Source organism: Tamandua tetradactyla, chromosome 5, assembly GCF_023851605.1.
Source record: "Tamandua tetradactyla isolate mTamTet1 chromosome 5, mTamTet1.pri, whole genome shotgun sequence".
In the NCBI taxonomy this organism is placed as follows: domain Eukaryota; kingdom Metazoa; phylum Chordata; class Mammalia; order Pilosa; family Myrmecophagidae; genus Tamandua; species Tamandua tetradactyla.
Genome location: NC_135331.1, coordinates 180018136 through 180042598, shown reverse-complemented (window position 1 = coordinate 180042598; position 24463 = coordinate 180018136). Strand labels below are relative to the sequence as shown.

General features: G+C 39.8%; 1 protein-coding gene and 1 pseudogene across 1 annotated transcript in view; one reads left to right on the top strand and one right to left on the bottom strand.

Annotated features, from left to right (window-relative positions):
• The window catches only part of MAN1A1 (mannosidase alpha class 1A member 1), a 195564-nt gene extending 171908 nt beyond the window's left edge, over nucleotides 1-23656 (top strand). Inside the window, exons 8-12 of the mRNA XM_077162774.1 lie at nucleotides 4193-4308; nucleotides 8153-8372; nucleotides 9055-9227; nucleotides 20043-20158; nucleotides 20923-23656. Coding sequence (XP_077018889.1) covers nucleotides 4193-4308; nucleotides 8153-8372; nucleotides 9055-9227; nucleotides 20043-20158; nucleotides 20923-21049 — 752 coding nt within the window. The 3' untranslated portion in view covers nucleotides 21050-23656. The remainder of the gene's footprint in view (nucleotides 1-4192; nucleotides 4309-8152; nucleotides 8373-9054; nucleotides 9228-20042; nucleotides 20159-20922) is intronic.
• On the bottom strand, nucleotides 14296-18538 carry LOC143682481 (nuclear speckle splicing regulatory protein 1-like; annotated as a pseudogene).
• Nucleotides 23657-24463: the final 807 nt, after the last annotated feature.

Sequence of the window (24463 nt, the reverse complement as noted above, 5' to 3'; positions counted from 1 at the left end):
TCATTTTAAGGGTCACTTAAAAGAATTTTGCTTTGTTCCTCAGTTGTATTTTGAGTGCCTACCAAACGGGAAAGTAAAACCCCTTCCAGAAACTAATGTAGACTGGAACAATAGACCTGCCGTCTGCCCTCCTAGATCATGAGCTTTTAGAGGAGATAGAAAAAACTTTCTGCCATATTATGAAATTGCAAGCATGGTTCATGTAAGCTGTCAAAAAGAGTACAGGGAAACAACAATGAAACAAACAACCAAATTTAAAAATGGCTAAAGGATGTGAGTAGACATTTTTCCAAAGAAGATGTACAAATGGCCAACTAGTGCATCAAAGGATGCTCAACCTCATTAGCCGTTAGGGAAATGTAAATCAAATAACAAGTGTTGGAAAGGATGTGGAGAAAGACTAGTTCATTGGTGGGAATGCAAAATAATACAGCCACTGTGGAAAATGGTTTGGCAGTTTCTTAAAAATTAAGTATAGAATTACCATTTGACCTAGCCATCATACTTTTGGTACATACCCAAAGATTTGACATCAGGAACTCAAACAGATATTTGCACAAATTCTTAGCTGCATTTTTCACAATTACCAAAAGACAGAAACAACACAAGTGTCCATCAGCTGAGGGACAGATGAACAAAATGGGTATATACATACATTGGAATGTTACGAAGCTGTGAAATGGAACAGTGTATGTGATAACATACAACAACATGGATAAACCTTGAAGATATCTTGTTGAATGAAATAAACCAGACACGATAAGACACATCTTATATGATTTTACCAGAGAGGAGGATGAATGAGGAGTCGATGCTTAATGAGTTTAAAGTTTCTGTTTGGGGGAATGAAAAGATTTGGTAATGGATGGTGGTGATGGTAGTACAATATTGTGACTGTACTTAATCCAACTAAATTGTATGCTTGTAAGTGGTTAAATGGGGAATTTTAGGTATATGTATGTTAGCACATGAAAAAAGAACATGCCAAGGTGTCCTAGTTTGCCAGCTGCCTGAGTGCAATATACCAGAAATGGAATGGCTTTTAAAAAGGGGAATTTAATAAGTTGCTAGTTTATAGTTCTAAGGCTGAGAAAATTTCCCAATTAAAACAAGTCTCTAGAAATGTCCAATTTAAGGCATCCAAGGAGAGATACCTTGGTTCAAGAAGACTGATGACATTCAACATTTCTCTCTCAGCTGGAAGGGCACATGGCGAACATGGCGGTGTCTGCTGGCTTTCTCAGGGCTCTACAATAAGGACTCTCTCCAAAATATTTCCTCTTTTAAAGGATTCCAGCAAGCAACTCCACGTTCAGTGGGTGGAGACACACCTCCATGGAAATCATTTAATCAAAAGTTACCACCCACAATTGGGTGGGACACATCTCCATGGGAACAATCAAAATACTCCCACCCAGCAATATTAAATGAGGATTAAAGGGCATGGCTTTTCTGGGGTCCAGCACAAATCCAAACTGGCACACAAGGAAACCTAAAGGGGAGTCAGGGAAGGCTTCTTTGGGAAGTGGCATTTGATCCCAGATGTGGAGAATAAATAAGAATTACAAAATGAAAGGCAGAGAATTCAGGGAGTACATTTCAGACAGAACACGCCTGTTGGAGCCCAGAGATGAGAAGAGTCTTGATGTATTTGCGGGCACAAAAAAAAGGACATTTAAGAAGAGGGCAGCAAGACCAATGATGTAGAGGGTGAGATGATGCAGGCTTCCACATCTCCTTCAGGGTGGGAGTCTTTGTCATTGCAGGCTTCAAGTAAGGCATGACCATCCTTCTGTTAAAGGGTCACTCTGGCATTAAGGTGGGGCATAGATTGATGCAGCGCTGCCATTAGTGCATTCTGTGCTGATGTAAACATCCTGCATCTTCCCTGTCCAGTTCACTAGCCCGTGATCACATGTTCCCACAGTGTGACAAAGGAACTGAATTATTTTATTTTAACTAACTTTAATTTAAAGAACCACATGCTATCAGAGTGAATGCAGGAGACCAGATAATAGGCTATTTCAGAGGCAAGAGATAGTGGTGGCTTTGGATTGTACTTATGAGGACAGAGAGGAGTGGATAGATTCTAAAAATATTTAAGAAGTGAAATTAATAGAGTTTGGGCAGGCCACGGTGGCTCAGCACACAAGAATGCTTGCCTGCCATGCCAGAGGACCTGGGTTCAATTCCCGGTACCTGCCCATGTAAAAAAAAAAAGAAGAAATTAATAGAGTTTGGTAATTCATTGGGTATGGGAAGTGAGGAAGAGGAGAAGTAAAGGATGACTGCCTGTTTCTGATATGTACACCTGGGAAGGTGGTGGTACCATGTACTGAGAGAGGGACCAAAGCAGAAGATCGGGTTGAGGAGGAAAAGATAATGAACTCAGTTTACAATCTGTTTAATTTTAGGTATCCCAGTAGCCTTCCAAGTGGAATTATTGGACAGGCATCAGGAGAATAATTGTCTTGGTCTCTGATTAAATTCTGACTTATTTATGTATGACTAAGTCAACAAACAAGTTTTTGTTTCTAAAATAGATGAATGAAATTAGTTTTGAGTTTTGAAGCTAAAAATGCAGTTTTCCAAAGTAAGACTATCTTATTAATGCTCTAATTCTCTAGGAATTCCAGGAATGATATATCAAATGGATCGTGTTTCTGTCAAGAAATAAGGTTTCATTTTTAAATTAGATAAGTGAAATTAGTTCTGAGTTATGAAACTTGAAATATAATTTTCCAAAGGAAGGCTATCTTATTAATGCTCAAATACTCTTGGAATTCTAGGAATGTTTTATCAAATGGATTGTGTTTCTTTTTTTTTAGACAAACATGCTTGAAAAATAAAAATATTGATTCAAGCAATAAAAGGCAAATATGTTATTGTGTGGTAGAAAGCAAGTAGATCCACATGTGAGCCCCTCTGTGGCTTCTAGAATCCAGTGGCTTTTACCAACATTTTCATCTCAGTCTCTCTAAGCCCTCGTTTTCTCAATTTTAAAATGAGGATAATGGTACTTACCCTACAAGTTCTACCCTTCAAGTGTCTGCAGTACATAATGAACAGCAGTAGAGTTGGTGGCAAATTGAAGGAATGGAGCAGTAGAGTTGGTGGCAAATTGATGAAGAAAAACGTCTGCCCTTGCTAGCTCTTCTTTACTGCTACCTACCTACACACACTAGGTTTTGTACCTTCCAAATTGGCAACACCAGAAAATTTATCAAAACAAGAACAGTCAAGCTTGAGGGGCTTCGTGTTTCATTGTAAGCCAGTATATTGATTTTTTTTAAAAGATTTGCTAATACTTAAAAGCTTTAATAGAATTTCATATTATTGAGAGTTAAAGTAATTAAAATTATTATTTGAATATTTTTGGTTGCTAATGCTGTTGGATTACAATATACTAGAAATGGATTGGCTTTTATAAATGGGATTTATTAGGTTACGAATTTACAGTTCAAAGGCCATGAAAATGTCCAAATTAAGGCATCAGCATGAGGAAACCCTCACTCAAAAAGGCCAACCACATCCAGGGTTCCTCTGTCACATGGGAAGGCACATGAAGACGTCTGCTGGCCCTTCTCTCCTGGGTTGGTTTCAAAATGGCTCTCTCGGCTCCTGTGGGTCCATCAGGTGTCCTCCATTTGGTATCAACTCTCTGCTCTCAGTGTCGGCTCTCCAAGGCTCTGTGCTTTCTCCAAAATGTTTTCCTCTTAAAGGACTCCAGCAAGCAGATTAGGGCCTGCCTTGAATGGATGGGGTCACATCTCCATGGAAACAACCGAATCAAAAGGTCCCACCCACAATAGGTCTGCACCCACAAGATTGGATCTGAAGAGCATAGCTTTTCTGGGGCACATGACAGTTTCAAACCAGCACAAATATATACCATGAAACATGTTAACTTGACATTTTTTTACCAGAGAACCAGATTTTTAAAATTAGAGATGATTGTATAAGCTTTTATCTTCATGTTTACAAGATGACCTCTGTAATTATTTAGAGTATATTATATCAGCAGTCCATCTGCTAATTTCAGAATCTTTCTGGAAATTGGAGATCTGCTGAAGTTAAATGAAACATTGAGTTGCAGTTGACATAGGGTTTTACATCTAGTTGCTAACGTGCTTTTGCTGCATTATCTGAATTAAAGCCTCAATCACTATAAAATTTATTTCCCTCTTTTCAGACCATGTATCAGTTGGAGGACTTGGAGACAGCTTTTATGAATATTTGCTAAAGGCATGGCTAATGTCTGACAAGACAGATACAGACGCAAAGAAGATGTATTTTGATGCTGTTCAGGTAAATCTAATATTTTAAGCCATCTTTGCCACTCAGTTCTAACTTTATAACTTGCATATTAATCAAGATGGAATACCACATGATTAGGTTACAGAATATCTCGTTAGGTAGAGTTCAATACCTGCTAATGTAATTATAATAATAGTAATCATATTTAATGTGTTTAGTTTTAATAGGGCAATTAAAAGTTTTTTACACTGTTCAGGCCTCAGTAAATATTCTCATATCTGAAAGAGAAGTTTTCTCGTTTCATAAATATGAGTTCCCTGCTTAGGGCCAGAATTAAAATTGTGGAGGGAATGATCCTAAATTTATATTCTGAAAATTGACTACATTAAAATTGCCCAAGGTTGTGGACAATCCCAATTTAATCCCTTCATCTAAAGTAAACTTGTCTCCAGAGATACATGAACATGAGGTTATGCAGATGTATCATTACTTTAAGGAAGTACATGTATCTGAGATAAACTAATATTTAAGGGAAGATTGTTACTATTTTTAAAGATCATTTATAATGGAGGAGGAATAAGAAGGAAAGAGCGTTATTAAATTACTCACTGTTGTGCTAAGCACTGTGTAAAGTAGGCAGTTTAAATAGGGTAGACTTTTTTTCCTCATGATATTTTGCAGTATTTTTTTACCCAGTTTTACATATATGAGATCTGAGCCTCAGAGAGGCTGAACATGGAACCAAAATTCCAACAAAAATTGCCTGTGCCAATACCTGTCTCCTTTTCTTCACCACTGTGGAGTCATTTATGAATAGGAACTTCCCTGATGCATTTAAATGTTTATTTGCAGGCAGTGATGAGTTAGAAACCACTGAGCAGCATCTATGGAGGTGACCAGTTAAAAGTAACCTTAAAGCACCTCTGATTCAGCCTCAATCAAAAATGAAAATAAAGTTTGAATGTAAATAAAGCAAGTCAAAAAGAAATCATTCTATATAAACAAACTCATACCCAGCTTTTCAGGAACAACATTTCTTGGCAGAATGAGGTGTCTTTGTGATGGATAAATATTTCACAACTGACCCATCATTCTTCATATTAACCGTTTTCATGGCATCTCAAATAATATTGTAAAATTGTGGCTAAATCTTCAGCAAATTGACCTTTTTATTGATCAGTTAGGAATTTTTTTTATAATCCAGAAGAATAAATAGTAGGGAAAAAATAGAAATATGTCATTGTAGCTATGTACTCATTCTAAAATCGAATCTCCCTAAGAGGGGTTCTGGGTGATTTTGGGGGTGGGGGGGCATTTGCATGGTCTCAGAATCGAACCCAGTCTCCCGCATGGAAAGCGAGCATTCTATGAGTGATTTCGACATAGGCCAGTTCATGTAAATGTAAGGGGAGCTTGCTTTGTTCTGGTTCCCATCCCAGCGTCTGTTGGGAGCTTCACAAAACCGAGCAGATAGAACATTTCCCTGCTTCACATGTAGGAATGTAAAGCACCTTAGAATATTGGGATTCTTCTCACACGGCCTCTGTTAAAGCACATGATAAATGTCCAAAGCGAACCAGGCTGCTGTGGTGCCTGTATCTCTTCCAGGTTCATCTTGCCTTGTTCCTGTGATGTTGCGGGTTTAACCTAGGGAGTCCTTCTCTCTACAAACCATGGTTTCCATTATGTCATCTTCCAATTGTCATACTGGCAGTCGTTTTAATTATTCTAACTTTAAAGCAGTTCCCTCAGACCTTGACACTTTGGGAAAGACAACTTTGATGTGTTTTTTGAAATATTTTCTCCCCGGTTTCTAAAACTATGCCCCCACAGCTTTTAATATGTTGTACAGAGACATATCATTGACAGGAAAATCCATTAAGAACAAATGAAGCTGAAGTGTTTCCTCTTTCTCCTTGCAGGAGAAACAGTTTCAATCCATTATATGCTTTCAGTTTAGGAAGCAAAGCTAGAACAAGGAAACTTCTGATTTTAACAGGCAGCAGCGTCTTCCCTAGCAAAGTCTCTCTCTGCTGAGTTGTCTTTAAGTGCTCATTCTCAAGGGTAGGATCTCTCACATATTGCCTGGGCAGCTGAGTTATTGGAGATAAGGTTTCTCAGGTTTGGCTTCAAAATGGATTTTGGAAAGCATTTAATCCTAGAGTGGTATGCTTTTCTTTGGTTATTTTAATAACAAAATATTTGGAGCTTTAAACTGGCTATCATGACCCTATGTGGATTAGGAATCCACAGAGGTGGCTGCCTGTCCTGCGAGGAGTGAATAGCTCCTGGCAGGGGCTCTGACCGACAATCAGGGGTCTAGGAGCTTCATCTTGATGTAAAAAGGTGCGATCACAAAGCGTGCAGAGCTCTTTTTTCCTAACCAGCACTGTAGGGTGGACACAAACTGTTTGTGGAGCTGCTAATGACTATTTTTTTTCTCCTTTGTATGTATTTACATTTTCCCATTGCCGCACAAAACCATTGCTTTGCAGGTCTTAGAACTTCATTGTAGTTTATTTTGAGGGGTAGCAATTTGGACAGGTTCATGCAAGAAATAATAGAGTACTTTATTCGGGACCCATAACAAGATAATAATGTTTCTCTAATCCATACTCAAAAGTTATTACTCTCACCATGTAGAAAGAATAATTTTCTTGGGTGATGCGCAAGTATCTGCTTGAAGGACTTTATTGCAGTTTGTGCTAGAAGTGCAAATAGCTAAGACATTCCAGTTGCTTTAAATAAGAATGAAATATTAACGTAATACTAGACCATCAATAAAATTAGCTTAACCACAGTTAATGAATGCAGTAGTGTGTTCATTTATTTCTTACTATCTTGGTTTCATTTATTTCCTTCTGATAACGGTAAGGAAAAGTCTTATCCACCTGTGTATTCATTTTCTCTATCGGAAGTTTTTTCTTATGTGTACTGTTTCTAAATGTGCTTCTGGAAAACCCTCTTTTTGGATAGTGGTTTTACAAGTATAGACACAGTCACAGCCCTTTTCCTTCTAGTTTAACAGAATATTAACAGTCCTAAAAAGATGCCTTATAAATTATTTTTATTTACATTACCATTTCCCCAAATTTAAAGATCTTTATCCTTTTAAAAAAATTTATTCATTGCAGAATAGTTTCTTTTTAATAGAATTACTGTGGGAGAACTTGATGTCATTTTACCACAATGGAGACAGAAATGATGATGATGAATGACATTTATCAAATGCCAGTCACAGCACCAACTGCTTTATAAACAAAATGTGGCAGTGTCACCTCCGTAGGTACTCGTATTTCCATTTTATCAGTGACGGTTCTGATACTTAGGGATATAGTCAGTGAATGGCCCACAGAGTGGCACAGACAGCAAGTAGCAGCGCTGGAACTTAATGCCAAGCATTGAGCTGCAGAGCAGCTTCTCATTCCCACAGCGTTCTGCTGCACTCAGAACCTGGGAGAGCCTCTAGCTGGCGTCTCCTACCCCCAGGGTAGTGCCACCACCGGGACTCCAGGCACAAGTGCGTCTGTTGTGCTGTGGGATGGAAACGATGCACCGAGCCCTCACCCCTGCACATGGGCTGTCTTGGAGCTGGGCAGAGGTGCTTTTTGGGTGGTGGGAAGACTCTAAGTGTCTTGGTCATGGACCCAAGCAAAGCCATGTAGGCTGGCCCCACGCGTCAGCTCTGGCCAACCAGACTGGTAGGCATAGGCTAGAAAGAATACACAAAGCAATATGGAAATTTTCAGATTGAATTGGATTTGTGACTCCAGGCTCAGTTGAGCCACCCATGTTTTATTCTTTTTGCTTCTCCTTCTTTGTAATGTTGGGACTGTTTTCAGTGTAAATTAGAGACAAAATTTTTACAAAAAGGTGAAAATGATCCTGTTTTCAGGCAATCGAGACTCACTTGATCCGCAAGTCTAGCGGGGGGCTGACTTACATCGCGGAGTGGAAAGGGGGCCTCCTGGAGCACAAGATGGGCCACCTGACGTGCTTTGCCGGAGGCATGTTCGCGCTGGGGGCAGACAGCGCGCCCGCGAGCCTGGCCCCCCGCCACCTTGAGCTGGGGGCTGAAATCGCCCGCACCTGCCATGAGTCCTACAATCGCACCTGTAAGTACCTGTGGCTCAGCGCGTCCAGGCTCCTCCCACATGCTTTCATTTCCTTTGACAAGGGGCTTTGTCCTTGCTGCCACTGAGAAGGTGTCCCCTGTGCCTGACGAAACTTGATCCCAGGGACTTGCATCTGGAAGGAATTTATCTGTTTGTTTCATAAGGCACCACTTTCCTACATAGAAACGTCTGCCCTCAGTTTGCCAAGAAACAAAAGTGCAGGCAATGAAGGTGAAACCAGCCTGCTCTGTTAACCCCGATTTAGGTCAGGGACACTGAGTGAGGGTCTCTGTCCCACGGCCAGAAGGAACTTGGTATTTTATACACCATCGTTCAGCTTCCCGGTATCCCGTAAGGTAGGTCATGAGGCCTGCTCCCCTCTTATAAAGCAGGGGGTTGCAGCCCCCCGGCCTTCTGGTAGATGCCCCACGACTGCGGTCCCAGCGGCGGACACTCGAGAAAGGACGGCTAAATGAAAGAAAACAGGTTGTTACCAGTTTCTTAACTGGGCTCTTCTGGATGATTAAATTTTAAAAGCACATTGGATATTAGATATTGTATGATATTTTTAACTATTCCTTAAAATGATTCTTTGGCTTAAGTATTTCTAGTTCTATTTATGTTATAGACAGCAAACCTTGTCCAGGCCAGTGAACTTTGTCATCCATCGCATGTCCTTTAGTTGTGAAGCTGGGACCGGAAGCTTTCAGATTTGATGGGGGAGTCGAAGCAATTGCTACAAGGCAAAACGAAAAGTACTACATCCTACGACCAGAGGTGGTCGAAACTTACATGTACATGTGGCGACTGACTCATGACCCAAAGTACCGGAAATGGGCCTGGGAAGCTGTAGAGGTGACGTTTTAATTTACTAAATTTCTTATCGATAAATGTCTCAGTAAAAAATGTTCAGTAATATTTATAAATCTGGTATAGTGACTTTTCTATGAGTTGTTTTTTAAAGCTGTGATTTTTTTTTTAAAGGTTGTTTTCCTTTCGGGTCTGTATGTTTTCGGTTAAATCACTCTATATTCCTGGCTTCAGAGTTGTTTTATGTAACACTGATACAAAAGTACCTACTGAAGGACGGTGATATTGAAGGTGCTACCTGGAAAGGCATGAAATTAAGTTCCTATGACTATAGAAATCATGATCACTTAATTCCACAAAGGGTTACTGTCAACTTGGGAATATTCATCCCTACCTTTTTGTCTGTTTCAAGAAAGTACTGTGGCTTTTTATATTTGAGGACAAATTGAAGGGAAAGTATATATGCTTTTACTTAGAGTAAGATAGCTACTTAGATGTAGCTTTTAGAGAACATTTATAGAAGAATTTGGGTAAGGATATTCCTTCACTATTCTTGGGTTTCTCTAAACATCTATAAGCTTCCCATGGGTCCAATTTGTTGTTTTAATTGTCTTTATCACTTTTCTGGTCTCTTCCTGCTGAATATGGTATATAATCTTCCTAAGCCAATCTGCTGAACACTTTGTGTCCCTGATGCCACAGGAGGCACCCTCCAGGCTATACATCAAACAATGCCTAATTTAAAGCTGCTATTCTAAAAAAGTGGGAGAGAATTTAGGAGATAAGAAGAAGCAAATGCTTTAATTACATTCTCCTATTCTTTAGCCCTCTTGGTTATAAAGTTAGCTGTCTTGAAAAGCTGTGCATTAGGAGAGTAGCATTTCTCAGGAACTCTAAAATGAATATTGCCTCTGTGTAAAATTTAGTCTTAGGAAATCATTGATGAATTTTGCTTATTACCCTCTTCATTTAGTGTGTGTCTTATCACTAATTATCAGTCATCTTAAGTAATAGTGATTCCTTAGACTTCTTTTTTTTTTTTGCAAAATTGTCTAATTATATTAGATCAGTGATAACTGCAATTTCTTCAAGTTTCTGTTTGTTCTCTGAAAAATGTATTAAAATTAAGGTTCATCTAAAAGCTTTGGCAATAGGGAATTCTTTGGGTCTAGAATTGGCTGGCAGTGGGAAACAGAGGCCAATACTCACCTTATAAATATCAGTTTAAGTTGAAAATATCAGGAATAACAAATCTCATCAAATTTAAGTTGCCGGAATTTGTAAGAAAGACCGTTAGTTTCTGTACCACTAATGGCAACACTGCCAATTAAATTATAACATGCCAGTTTTATGTTAAAATGAAAAGTATTTTAAAAATCTGAAATATATGACAGAAATGATCAAAAATGAAAAGTACATAGCTACTGCCATGTGGCCGGGAATCTGGCTTGCCTGCTTCAACAGGAGGCTTCTTTGTGGAATAATAAGGTTGGTTTTATATGTTACTGTTTTTTATGTATTGTCAGCTCTTGTGTAGACTAAGATGTGACATTTCCCTTTGTTAAGACACAGCGGTCCCCCGTTTTTGCCACTTCCTAGTGGCTAGTACTTGAGATATAGTTGATGAAAGAGGAGTGCTGGAGGATCTTCCTTTCGTAAAGCACAGAACCATTGAATTGGCAGGTGTGGGCACTTTTCCCCCTGTCGTATCCCATCCACCGCTGTAGTTCAGCGTCTGCAGTGGCCAGGTCCCCTGTGGCAGCTGCCCTCCCCCACAGCCAGGGCTGCTCAGAGCTTCCAAAGAGAAACCCCCATAACCCCCAGACCCACAGCTGATCTGGGAAGTGGTGGGTGAGGGTGCAGTGGGGAGGGGACCTCATGCCTCCAGGGGCCCCCCTCAACCACTAAGGTTTAGGATTAATGAGTAACACTCCCAGACTTCCATCTTCTTTGAAGAATAAATAATTCTGCAGTGTGTTCTGCATCAGAGGGCTCCCCAAGGGTTTGGGCTCCAGTTGTACACAGCTCCAGCCTGCTCATGGACATATTTTATTGGCTCTTCTTCCTTCCTTATTTCACTCTTCCTGCTTTCTCATTTCTTGGTATCACTTCCCCAATAAACGTCCTGCACCCCACCCCCAAAGAGGGGATCTTAGGAATCACTTAGCCCAGCCTTCCTCAGAGAAAAGACTCCTTTCTGTATCTTTGAGGCTTCAGCAAAGAGGAATGTACCACCTAATAAAGTAATCTATTCTATCTTTTTAACTGCTAAACGTGTTCCAAAGTTACTCTTTTTGAACCACAATTTACAGTGTTCTGTGCTCTAGGGCTACTGGGGAAAAGATCCCATTTCTCTTCTACATTTCGGCTTTTCACATATCTGAAGACAGTTGCCACATTCTGCCAACCCTTCCCTTCTTTATCCATCACTCCCTTTTATCTTCTCATGACTTAGTTTCCAGCGCTGAGCTGTGTGGCTTAAGAACCTTTCTATCTCTCTCTCTCTCATACTTCTCTTTTGGATTTGGCTGCTTAATTGTTAAATATTTTTATTTTTAAATCAAATCATATATTCACATCGTTTAAAGTACTAAATCATTCTAGAATTCTTTATTTAAAATCAGCACCTTTATACCCTCCATCCCTTTCTTTTTACCACAGACAACCCTTTTCATAGTTGACCATTTCTTTTTTTATTTATGTTTTCCTGAGTGCTTCTGCTGTCTTTCCCTCTCCTACCTGAACCCTAGGATCTCCACGTTGTCTCGTGTTTTATAAAAGCAGTGGCTTCATTAAGGTTTTATGTCTGTCCTCTTTCACTGAGCATGTTTTCAAGGTTCATCCATGTTGCAGCATGTATCAGTACTTCATTCTCGCTCTTTTTCTTTTTTTTCTATTATGTGGATATACTGCATTTTCTCCTCCCTTCACCAACTGGTAAACATTAGGATGGTTTCCACCTTTTGGCTGTGGTGACTGGTGCTGCTGTGAACATCTGTGTGCAAGTTTTTGTTTGAGCTCCTGGCTTCAGGTCTCTGAGGTGTGCCCCCAGGAGTGGAATTGCTGGGTCATATGGTATTTCAGTGTTTAACTGACTGAGAAACCACCTGACTGTTTTCCAGGAACTTTTCTTTTGAGCGTGATTTCCCATGGCCTGGAGTCCACTTACTTTTTTAGCAGATTTATAAAACCCCAGGCTCGCATTGATATTATGGGCAGACAGTGTAATCTGGTACATTCACTGCTGTTGAGGCGCATTCTGTACCTTTTAGTTTTCATCTGTACTTGTGACTTGTAAAGTTATTTCTAAGCCACCCTCCTATCTTCTAACATACCACTTGCCTCTCAGTCTTATTTCACTGATAAACCTGATGAACCTGCTTTGCATGTCTAAGTTTCTTAATAATAATATCAAACAAAATGTGGAAAGTATATAATCCAGCAGTCTGACACTAGAGACTTTCTTCACAGGTTAGCAATGCAGTAATCACAAGTATTCACCACTTCTCAGTCTACCTAATAAAAACAGCATCTAACTGATATTTCCTTTTATTTTTCTCAATGATGTCATGAAAAACTACTAAATTGCTCCCAGTTAATCAGCTGAAGCTTTATAGTGCACACTTTATCAAAATATTAATTATGCATATACATTTATATGTGTGTACAGAAATGTAGTTTATATAACGTGTAGGAATGTAGAGATTGTAAGTGCTGGTACATTTTACAGGGTAGGATTTTATTTTTAGCACAGACATTTCTGTCTTGTCCCGTAAATCTAGCCCTTTCCAGATGGACGTTCTGGCTGATCAGAGGGTGTGATTGGTCTTTCCAGTTCGCTCTGCCTCTGCCTCCTTCCCCAGGCTTGAGTGTTCCCTACAACATCTCTTTATGTCCGTTTTGCCTGGTTGTCTGTGTTCTGTCTTCAGTTCAGACAGAACTCATCCAGACAACCTTAGTCACGCTATACACAAGGATACACTCTCAGAAATGTCCATGGACCAACCATTTATTTCCCATTTCCCATCTACTCATTTCCCATCTCCCGTCTAATCAGCTAGATAAGAAAATGCTCTTCTGACGGCGCATTAACGCTTTGTGGTTTGTTAGGATTTAACTCAGGCTGCTTGCTGTTCTCTTTCCTGCCCCTGCCCCCCAAAAAAGACTCATTCAAGGTTAGGTTTATCTTTTCTCCTGTGTTCAGCTCCAGTCACTGTAAACATTCTCATGTTCTTTCCGCTATTAACGCATTCCGGTCACATCTGATTACTCATAGCATAAGCATTTGCACAAGCCGTGCCTAAGGGGCAGTCCTCAGAGCAGAGTAAAATGATGCTCTGGTCAGACTTCACCGCACACGCGGCCACCTCCGCTGTTGAGACAGCGTAAGACTCAGAGCCTGTTACAGGGCCCGGGGGAGCTGCTTGTTGTTTCAGTTTCACATTCCTGAAGCCTAAAAATTTAGACTTTTGACATGAGGGTGTTTCATTTTGGGGAAGGTTAAAAATGCCTTTTGGGCATTTTCCCTTTAAAAAAAACATACCAGAGCCTCACAGAAGGGACCCAGCCTGGGCTTTCTCACCTCCAAAGGGGCCTGGCCCGCAGTGAGCACATTGTTAGCCCCTATTTACACGTAGGGCTGGCCCAGGCTTCCCGCCCCTGCCACTCTAGAGCTGTACGTGTGTCCTTTTTTTTAATAACCATCTCTTCTCTCTACTTTATTGTTCATCTCCACATATTCTAATCTGAAATTCTGTGTTTGTGAAACAAAACAGCTCCTGTATCAAAATCCACATGAGGGTACCTGTTTAAACCATTTTTTAATGGTTGTCGTAGAGCCAATTGTCCTGATTAAGTACCCACAGGCATTAAGCACACTCTTGACAGTTACTTAAATGTCACCACGAACGTGGCACTAAGTAAGATTATATAAATTCAAACATATATGGTGAAAGGACTGTCTTTTGATTTAAACCTAAAGCAAAAATTAATTTTGAAAAAATATTTTTTTAAATCCTCCCAAACCGTTATTACCACACTTTTTTCTTTTGTACAGCATGTGGCAGGAGTAATCATTTCTGGGCTTCCCTAGATTTCTCTGTTGGTGCAGCTGTCAGTCATCTTCTTTCCCAGTATAGGTCTTGGCATTAGCCGGTGCCATTTCCCTGGCCCAGAAACTTCTCTAGCTGACCTTACAGCTTCCTCGCTGTTCTGCCTTGCAAACTTGCTTACAGCCTCAGGCAGACTCTACTTCTTGCCCTTCGCCCTTCTCAAACCTTTTCTCTGTGATTCTGTGTTCTGCTTCCACTGATGTTTCAGAGCCAGTGGGTTTCCCTTGGTTTCTTTATCCTTTTCCATGTTTCTCATTTGATTAGATTTTTCCTGGTCAAACAACCTATTCTTTGCTTTAGAACTTGGGCTGCTTTCCTTTCAGTCTTGATTTCTTTCTGAAGATTGAACCCTTACTTCTCATTTTTCCCTGTCTTTGTATCTATCATTGCTCTCGTATGTTTTCTTCTTAACTTTCACATGTTCTTCCTTTTCTTTGCTTTTCTCTTCCTTCTCCTTTCTCACAGTGACCACAGTCGTGGTCATTTCATAGGCTATCTCCTTCACGTTCCCTTGGGGGATATTTCTCCTTATCTTTTTCCCTTTTCTCCTTCCTGTCATCTCTTTCTTTTTCTCTCTCTCCTCCTCCTGATTTATCTTCTTATCCATGCCTCTTCCAGTGAATTCTCTGTGCTTTGCCTCACTATGCCTCTGGAAATCCTTCTTTTCTTTTAGGTGATCAGTCAGTGTAAACCTCTCCTGGTCTCTGGATTGACTCTCTGGGAGCCTATCTTCCCTTTTCTCAGTCCTCTTGACTTGGACCTTTCTGTGTGGCATTTCGCTGTATCCTCTTTCTTCACTGGATGATGTGAATGGGTTTAATTCCTTTGATGCCTGGGATAGTTATGGGACGTCTCCGTGCTTTCACCCCTTCTACAAGTCACTTTATTATTTCCTTCCTCACTGTTCTTAGCATCAGAACCACTGCCTGCATCTGGGTTTTCCTCTACCTTCATACCAGTTTGGAGAATGCATTTCTCATGTGGTATTCTGTTCTCTGAACTCATTTCATCAGAGTAACCTCCTGATTTCTCTTCTTTTACTCCAGACCTGGCTTTACAAAAGCTGCATTTAAGGTACTTCCTCTTCACCAACTGCTTGATTTAATAGGTGCCTATAAAATCCGCTGAGACCTTTCTGCTTAGTTACATCCAAGTGTGCTTCGAGTGCAGCGACCCTCCTTTCCCCTTCTTCCTCTTCAGCTCTAGCTTGCCATTTTTTCTTATAAGCACATGTCAAAAATGACTCTTTATCATCAAATTCTCCCCTTTCTGTTTCTTGTTCTCTTTGAATTTTCTTTTCCATTCTTTTTCCCTGCTCCTGATCTTTTTCTGATCTCAACTGTTTTTCCTAAAAGCTGTGAATATATTTGGGCTTTTGGTTTTTTCTCAAGAGTAATTTGGGATTATGGTCCTCATTATTTTTCTGTATTTCATCATAAATACTATTATATTCATAAACAGTGGCATCTTCTGCAAGGGCCTTCTGGATTTCCAGTTTGGTCTGCTTCACCACTTGCTTCTTAGCCACTTCCTTCTGAAAGTTTCCACTCACACAGGTCACCTGCCCAGACTCACCATCTCACAGCCACCTCTGCTGAACATGGCACACACAGACCTGCATTGTGCTCTTAGCCTCCAAAGTTTGCCACGTTAAGATGTGGGAGTAAAAATATGAGTGGGGTGAACTGGAAAGAGGGAAATGACTGGGCATTGCCTAAAGCAACTCTCTGTCCATAACAAAGAAGTAGCTTATAGAATTTTCTGTGGGGGTGTAAGGGGGTGCTAATATTTATCATATCTGGCTCTCATTAGCTTATCACCAAAGAACCTCAGGGGAAAACCAAGAAAAAAGCTTGCAGTTAAAAATCTTTTCTAGGAAAATCTGAAAATGGATTTCATTATGTTCCATAGCAAGTTTGCCCCATTTCTTCTATATTACGATTTTTTTTTCTTTAAAAATATGGGGGGCCTACACTGTGTATCTGGTATTTGAATTTTTATTTGTACGAAGGACCAAAAACAAATGAAGGACAAAATATTAGGACCTAAAAGTCCTTTTCTTCAGGCTGTTCCCCCAGTTGCCTCATTGTCTGTAACTTAGAATTTAATCAAAGGACTTTTTTTAAGTTGATGTTCTGATTTTCCCATGGGCTTTAAAGGAATAGCAGATCATAAGACATTTCCTTTATTCGTGTAGCCTGCTGCTCAGACTTTCTTTAATGTGGTAATTAAATGCTTCTCCGCATGGCACCCCCTTCCTCCCTCGCTTCTGCCCTCCAGCTCTAGTGTGAAAAATCAATATTCTCATTATCAGGTTCCACAGATGGAAGCTGAGAGATGGGTGACTAGGACAGACCTGCCGTCTTCTCTCTTCCAGGCTCCTCATTCTTAGAGCCTCATTTTCCTCCCAAACCCTTTTCTAGCCAAGGAGGACTTTTCTCCACTAATTTCACAAAGTCTATGCTTTCTCTCTTCTTGAAAGTTGGGCTAAATTGTGGGGAAATGCGGTATAATTATTTATACATGTAAAAAAAGAGGGACAAGGTTATGCTTCATAAGAAAAAACTAAAAGATAAATTAAAAGAGATTAAGACTTGAACACGTCCTTTCTGGAGCACATGGCTCCATCCCCATCAGACCTCGTCATCATACCTCATCATCAGAATCCATCACAAGCTCTGCCCATGTAGCTGCTGTGCTCTGCACATCAGTTTCCTTCCATGGCCAGCTCAAGTCCACACAGTGCAGAGGTTCACACTGACCTGCGGTGTAAGAAGCAGCTCCTCTCTCCAGCTTGGGGCTGATGTTGTTCTCGGGGGCCCCAAAGCTGTAGTGGTTGGAGAGAGAGTTGCACTTGTGTAGCGTTTCTGCATCACCTCTTACGAGTGAAGATGTGGACTCACTTGTGAGTAAGATCTTTGATGATCCTATTTAGATAAGGATCTCAATAGGATCTGTCATAGAGAGACTCAGGAGACCCAGGTACAGATCACCATATGATGGAGGCAGAGATGCAAGCCAAGGAACCCCAAGGTTGAGGACAAGCCAGCACCAGCGTGCTACTTAATATGGGAGCGAGCAGGGCCTGCTTAGGCTGTGCATGTCTAGCCTCCAAAACAGGGAGACAGTATGTTCCTGTTGTTTAAGACAACCAGTGTGTAGTATTTGTCATAGCCACCCTGGCAAACCAAGACAAGCTCAAAGTGGAGAAACATATTAATAAAAGAAAGAATTAAGAAGGAACACATTAATCCTAAGATTACTAAGATATTAGACACTCCTTCAGCAACAGTAATAAAGCATTTGCGTTGATAAAGCCATATTTATAGCATACACAGATGTACCTTGGGGTTGCAAGTTACACATAGAATAGATAGTTTTCTCAAAGTGGGGATTATAAATGAATTTTCTGAAGTGTGACAGAAAAAAACTGAGTATGAGTTATGAAGAGATAATATCCAGGGGAAAATGGCAAGTGATATTTGTTGTGCTATATTTTAGAATATCAGAAAATAGACATGACCCTTCTAAGAAAAGTATTAGGAAGGTCTCCTTTTAAAACTTTTAAGCCCTTCATGAAAGATATATTTGGAAACATTAAAACCATTGCATTCTGGACTTAATAAAGTAAAATGGTCAATTGTGAATAGTCTGAAAGACTTTTTCAGTAAAAGGAAGGTTTACTGGAATGCTACAAAGTTTACAGCATCATTCGAAGTAAAAATTTGTTTTAATGTAACTCAGAATCTCTTTGAAGTGAGCTTAAAGCAAGGATATTGGGTCCTTTTAACTATTAAAATGGAGAGTCACTGCCATGTCTTTTTTTTCTACTTGATGGACGTGCAGATGGGATCCACTAATAGACGTCATTGGTGCTCCACCCTAACCCCATGATTGGGCTAGTGCCTCCATCTCCAGCAGCCCCTACTCCAGAAAATTGGTTTCAGCAGAACTGCAGGAGTTAGATACCCTGTTCCCACTGGGGCAGGGCACAGCTAGTGCCCTGTGACCTGTGGTCAAGGCTGGACTGGTGACCCCACTTCTTGATGTGAACCTAATAAAATGTAAAACAGGGACTTGAACAAATATTTGTACAGCAGTGTTCATAACAGCATGATTCACGATAGCCAAAAGGCAGAAGCAACCCAAGTGTCCATCAGCCGATGAGTGGCTAAACAAAATGTGGTCCAATCACACCTGTAGAATGTTATTTAGCTTATAAAAAGGAGTGAAGGTCTGGTCCATGCTAGAAAACAGGTGGACCTTAAGACATCATCAAGACACAAAAAGACAAATAGTATGCCAACTCACTTAAATGAAATACCTGGAGTAAGAAAACGTCATAGAGAAAGATAGATGACAGGCTGTCAGGGGTGGGGGCTGGGAAGGGAAGAAGGAGTAACTGCTTAATGGGTACAGAGTTTCAGTTTGGAGTGATGAAGAAGTTGAGGCAGTGGATATTGATGATGATAGTACAACGTTGTGACTGTAACTGAAAGCAATGAAACATCCAAGTGTAGTTTAAAAGAGAAATTTGAGTTGTGTATGTTACTACAATAAAAAGCTCAAAAGTTTCAAAAATGAAAAATAACATGAGAACCTAAGAGTAACTTTCTCTTTTTATTTCCTGTATTTTTCCTATTTCATTATAAATATTAGGGTTTTCATCTTAGAATTTATTTTTTTCCTCATTCAGTGAATGGAACCAGGTTTCAGAGGGCAATTTTTGTACAATAGGAAGTTTTTGTTTAAACATATAATTAATAGGATTAATGTGACATGGTAAGTGGAAAAGAACTTTCCTAGAGATGAATACGCCTACTAACTAATAGCTCAACTAATGTAATTTCAAAGTTCAAACAGCAGTGAACTGAGTGGCAGCTGACAAAGTGGAAAGCAGGTTGGTTTTAGGTTGTTACCTTAATTTTCATCCCCAAATTCCCCAACCCTTCTCTTTTCCAAATATGCATAATATTCAGACAACTACAGAAATGTAAGATCACTTCACTGTAGACAGGTCCCAATTGATTTCATCCCAGACTAAAGAAAAGAAAAATATATATTTAGTAATAGATACTGGTCACATTTTTCTTGTTTCCTTTTTTTTTTTCTTTTTCATTTAGCTCTGTCAGCTGCTTCACTACTTAGTAGGCCACAGTCAATTTTCATGAAATAAGATGTTCTAATTATCATAGCAGCTGGTTTTGGTCCAGTGGCTTGTTAATCCCAATTGACTTCAACAATCTCTCTAGAGCAGGGGTTGGCAGACTTTTTCTGTAAAGGGCCAGGCAGTAAATATTTTAGGCTTGGGGACCAAACAGTCTCTGTCACTATTCACTTCTGTCATTTTAACAAAAACAAAAACAAGCACAAGCAATATATCAGCAAACAAGTATGTCCGTAGTCTGATAAAACTTTTTATGTACAATAAGAAGCAGCAGGCTGGGTTGGCTTGGTCCGTGGGCTGCCAACCCCTGCTCTAGACCACACAAGGAAATGGTAACAATCCGTGAAAAATTACTCCGCAACTAAATGTAGAAGTGTTTCCAGCCAGGCAAGATCTGCTGTCCATAAATCTCTTGACTTTTCCTATTTTATTTGCATTTACATTTTAATTTTTCACTTAAAACTTTGATACAAGCTGCCCCTCAGTTTGAGTCCTTAATTTATTTGAATTTGACAATCTAATAATAAAAGCTAGTGACAGTTTGCTTAACCGTGACCGTTTCCCCCGTTCTGTGTGGTTTAGGCCCTGGAGAGTCACTGTCGCGTGAATGGCGGCTACTCGGGCCTCCGGGACGTCTACATCAGACACGGGAGTTACGATGACGTGCAGCAGAGCTTCTTCCTGGCAGAGACCCTGAAGTAAGTACAAACTGTTCCACAAGGATGCAGCCGAGGTGCATGGCCAGGTCTCCGTGCTGAGCACATTGGCAGATATCGGTGCACCCACAACGAAGCCCTGGGCCTGGCCTCGGCCGGTGAAGTGGGGGCCTCGCCGCGCACGGGACCTCACCATGCACATGGCCTCGCCATGCACACGGCCTCCCCATACACAGGGCCTCGCCATGCACATGGCCTCGCCATGCACACGGCCTCGCCATGCACACGGCCTCGCCATGCACAGGGCCTCGCCATGCACACGGCCTCTCCATGCACACGGCCTCCCCATACACACGGCCTCGCCATGCACACGGCCTCGCCATGCACACGGCCTCGCCATGCACAGGGCCTCGCCATGCACACGGCCTCTCCATGCACACGGCCTCCCCATACACACGGCCTCGCCATGCACACGGCCTCGCCATGCACAGGGCCTCGCCATGCACATGGCCTCGCCATGCACACGGCCTCGCCATGCACACGGCCTCGCCACGCGCCGAAACCCTCCCGCCCTGCAGGGTGGTGGGTGAGCTTTGTTGTGTTGTGTTTTTTGTTCGGTTGGGTTTTTCCGGAGAATTTGTAGTTTTACAGAGAAATTCCCCTCCGGGTTTTGATCTATGTTTACTGCTTCCCCGGGTCTCCGCACGGTGAGTGGAGACCCTGCCATGGCTTTGCTATGGCTGTGTGACGTCACTTTCAGCTTGTCGCGGCCTCTGGGCCTCATCTATCCGTGTTTCTCCCGCCAGGTACTTGTATTTGATATTTTCCGATGACGAGCTTCTCCCACTGGAGCACTGGATATTCAATACCGAGGCGCACCTTCTCCCGGTACTCCGTCCAACTAAAAAGGAAGCTGAAGTCAAAGAAAAATAAGAAAAAAGACATTTTATATTTTACTCTGCTCCATTCCCTTCACTGCATACCTTAATAATTCCTTTTCTTGTATTCAGGCACATGATGAATTTTTATGAATAGGTCTATGATTATTCTAAATTTTAAAATTGTTTTGCAGTCTTTTATGTTTATTATCATAAGCATAGATGGGCCTCAGTTCCTTATTATATCCTGTGTTATTCAGCCAATAGAGCCACAGTTGGGTTTTTTTTGGTTGGTTTTGATTTTATGTAATCTGTTTTCTCTGGAGGTCATGAAGTTGTATTATCATTTTTATTAAACTGAATAGAGTGTTATACCAGTGACCTCTTAATTACAGTTTTTATTTGACTGCAAAATTTTTCCCTCCTCTATGAGGAGACGATGTCTGCTTTAAGCTTAATGTTTTGCCATGTTGCAAAAAGCCATAATAATAAATTAAGTATTAAAAAAAGCTTTTTTTTTCTTTTCAATTTCATGTTTTAATCTGGTTTGTCTATTCACCAGAGACAGATATAACTGTGACAGCCTCTTCCTTATGCGGGTCTATCATTATTTGATAGAATGTCTTCTAAAATACTTCACTCACATGGCAATTCCAATTAGAAAGTCATCCCCAAAGGATCATCTCAAGTTGACCTCATTTCATCGAAACTGCAGTATATTTTTGTTGGTTAATTAAATTAGTGTTTCCTAGTTTGTGCATCATTCTCAAATTTTACTTTAAATGTCCGATGTCATTTCTGGATCATGTACTGGTTAATTTCTCCCATTCCCTGCTGTACCATAAGGTGAGCTCTCATGTTTTGCAGAGCTCTGTGATCACTGAATTATATTTTTTAAAGGGAAATAGTATAACTCTAAATGTATTAGCTTTTGCTTTTCACTAAATATATGAAAAAATTAGGTCTCTGTAAAGAGAGAATTTCAGAATGGCTTTTGATTGATTTGTCTTCATTTCACTTTTTTTTTTGTCTTGAGAATAAAAGGCATTCCGCTTGACTCGGCTTGAAAAGGGCCATTTCTGAAATGCAGTAAATTATTTCATTTCTACTTATGAAAGCAGGATTTGACTCTGTGAAAGAAGCTTTGCCACTATTCATAGTCAACTGAGGAAAAGCTAATAAACTTTAGGCCAAACAAGAATATAGTACATTTAGTATGGAGACCCCATGTTAGAAGCCTCATGTGGGTGTACCCACCCCCAACCTCCACAGTCCTACAGCAGATCCAAGTAATATGATTCTTCGAAACATTAAGTTTTGAGATATGAACTTTTTTCCCAAGAGTAGATTTGTTTTTTCTTTGTGTTTTCTTGTCACATTGGTTCATATTTATATATTCCCACGAAAGGGCTAATCTGATGATCCAGTCACAGAAGTACCTTGGAACACCTAAATTTTCAGCCTGCAGCCATCAGACAGATCAGTGCAACCCCAGGGGTTAGGCTGAACCATATGAAATTGCCATATGTGCAGTTTAAATAACTGTCCAGTATCTTCAATGTCATATGGGTCAACCTAATGTTTTTAAAAAATGATCATTATTGTCCTAGATCTCAATAGACTTAATAGTTTCAGCTGGAAAGTGTTTCAGAAGACTGGCTTTGTCTGAAAGGACCATCTTGTGTTGCCTGCTTTATTTTGCTATTGAACATTGGGTATATGTCAAAGAGTAAAATGGTAAAATTAGCAAATGAAAAGATTCTTTATTGTCTTGTTAAAATGAGTTTCTGTGACCCAAATAATTTCTCCCACTTGCATTTCAGTCTACCTAATGAAATGAATGGATGGCAAGAGTCCTTTTCTTCTGGGATTTTTAAGACAAAGTATAAAAAATTATTACCGAAAACAGGCTACACATTTTTAGATTATTCTAATTTTCATATCAATGTCCTTAGACTAGCAACTTAAATTATTTTCCTTGCTTTTCAATTTGATTTGAAAGAGCACAAAACTGATATGTATTTCTGCAACAGACTGTGTTAAAATCAGGTTGCTTGCATACATTGTACTGTAATGTACCTTTTATATCCTGGTGTAAGTAGACAGCGAGATTGTACCACATACTGCTCTGCCAGTGGCAAGAATAAGGTTTTTTAAATTCTGGAATTTGGATTTTATTTTTAACAGAAGTCCCTGATCAATGAAAATGTAGAAGGATAAGAGACTAAAATTATGGTGATGTAATTAAAGTCATATTTTGTGTTAATTATTTTAAACTGAAGTCATTAGGCAGACACTGTCACTTCATTTTCAGCAAAACTGGGCAGTTATGTTTACAAATGTATTCATATCCTAAAAGGTGAAAAATTAAAATAGCACTTAATTTTGTGTTTATGAAATATGTTTTTAAATACTTTGTGCAATTAATATTACACATATAAGTTATATGGCAATTTACAGAACCCAGTGGTATTTGTCATGACTTCTTCATGTGTATTATCCATTCTTTACATGGATTGTTTTAATTTGTACATAAATCCATTCTGTCATTCCCAACTTTATATAAATCTCTAATGTTATGGAATACATAATAGATTGACACATAATTTTTAAAAACTATATTTGTAAAATTTCTCTATTGTGAATAAAGTCTTTTAATATATCTCATTTGCTATACTTTTATCCTTTTAAATAAGGTTCTCTGTATCTAGGGGTGAGTACATACAGTTGCAAAGGGAAAAATTAGATCCTAGTAACAATCCCATATCATACCTAGAGCATCTTGGAAAAGGAAACATTTCCCATTAAAAACTTGAAGCTGCAAATGATTTTGCATACAACACATTTTGCTTAATCAAATAGCTTTATTTAGATGCTCCCATAATCAACACTAGGACATGCGGGGTAGAGGCAGGGGGCAGGGTTGATGTCAGAAATATCATAAAATTTGATCCTTGTTCTTGAATTTGCAGTCCAGTCAAGGAGACCAGACTAACCCCCTAGACACAAGAGGGTTAAGTTAAAGTTCTGCTATTACTAAAATTCTCATATTGAAATCCACAGGAGTAGAACGTCAGTAAGATGTGAGTGGTCAGAGAGGCTTAGGGAAAAAAATCGAGAGAATTGAAGCCACAGAATAGCCTCTGGTATTTTTTTAAAAACCTAGATTTTTCAAATGCATATTGTACTTTTTAGAATGTTTCAGACATTTTATTTGCTGTTCTCTCTACCTGGAATTCTCTTTCCCCAAAGTTTTCGTAGCTCATTCCTCACTTCATGCAGCTCAGTGCTCAGTTGTCACCTTATCAGAAGGGCTTCCCTGATAAATCAGTATAAAATTTCCCATTACCTTTTATTTCATCCTGTTTTGTTTTTTACTTAAAATGTGTTAATTTATAAATAGTAACTACCTTTTCTTATTTGTTTATTATCTGCATAGCTCCTTAGAATTTAAGCCTGTGAAAGCGAG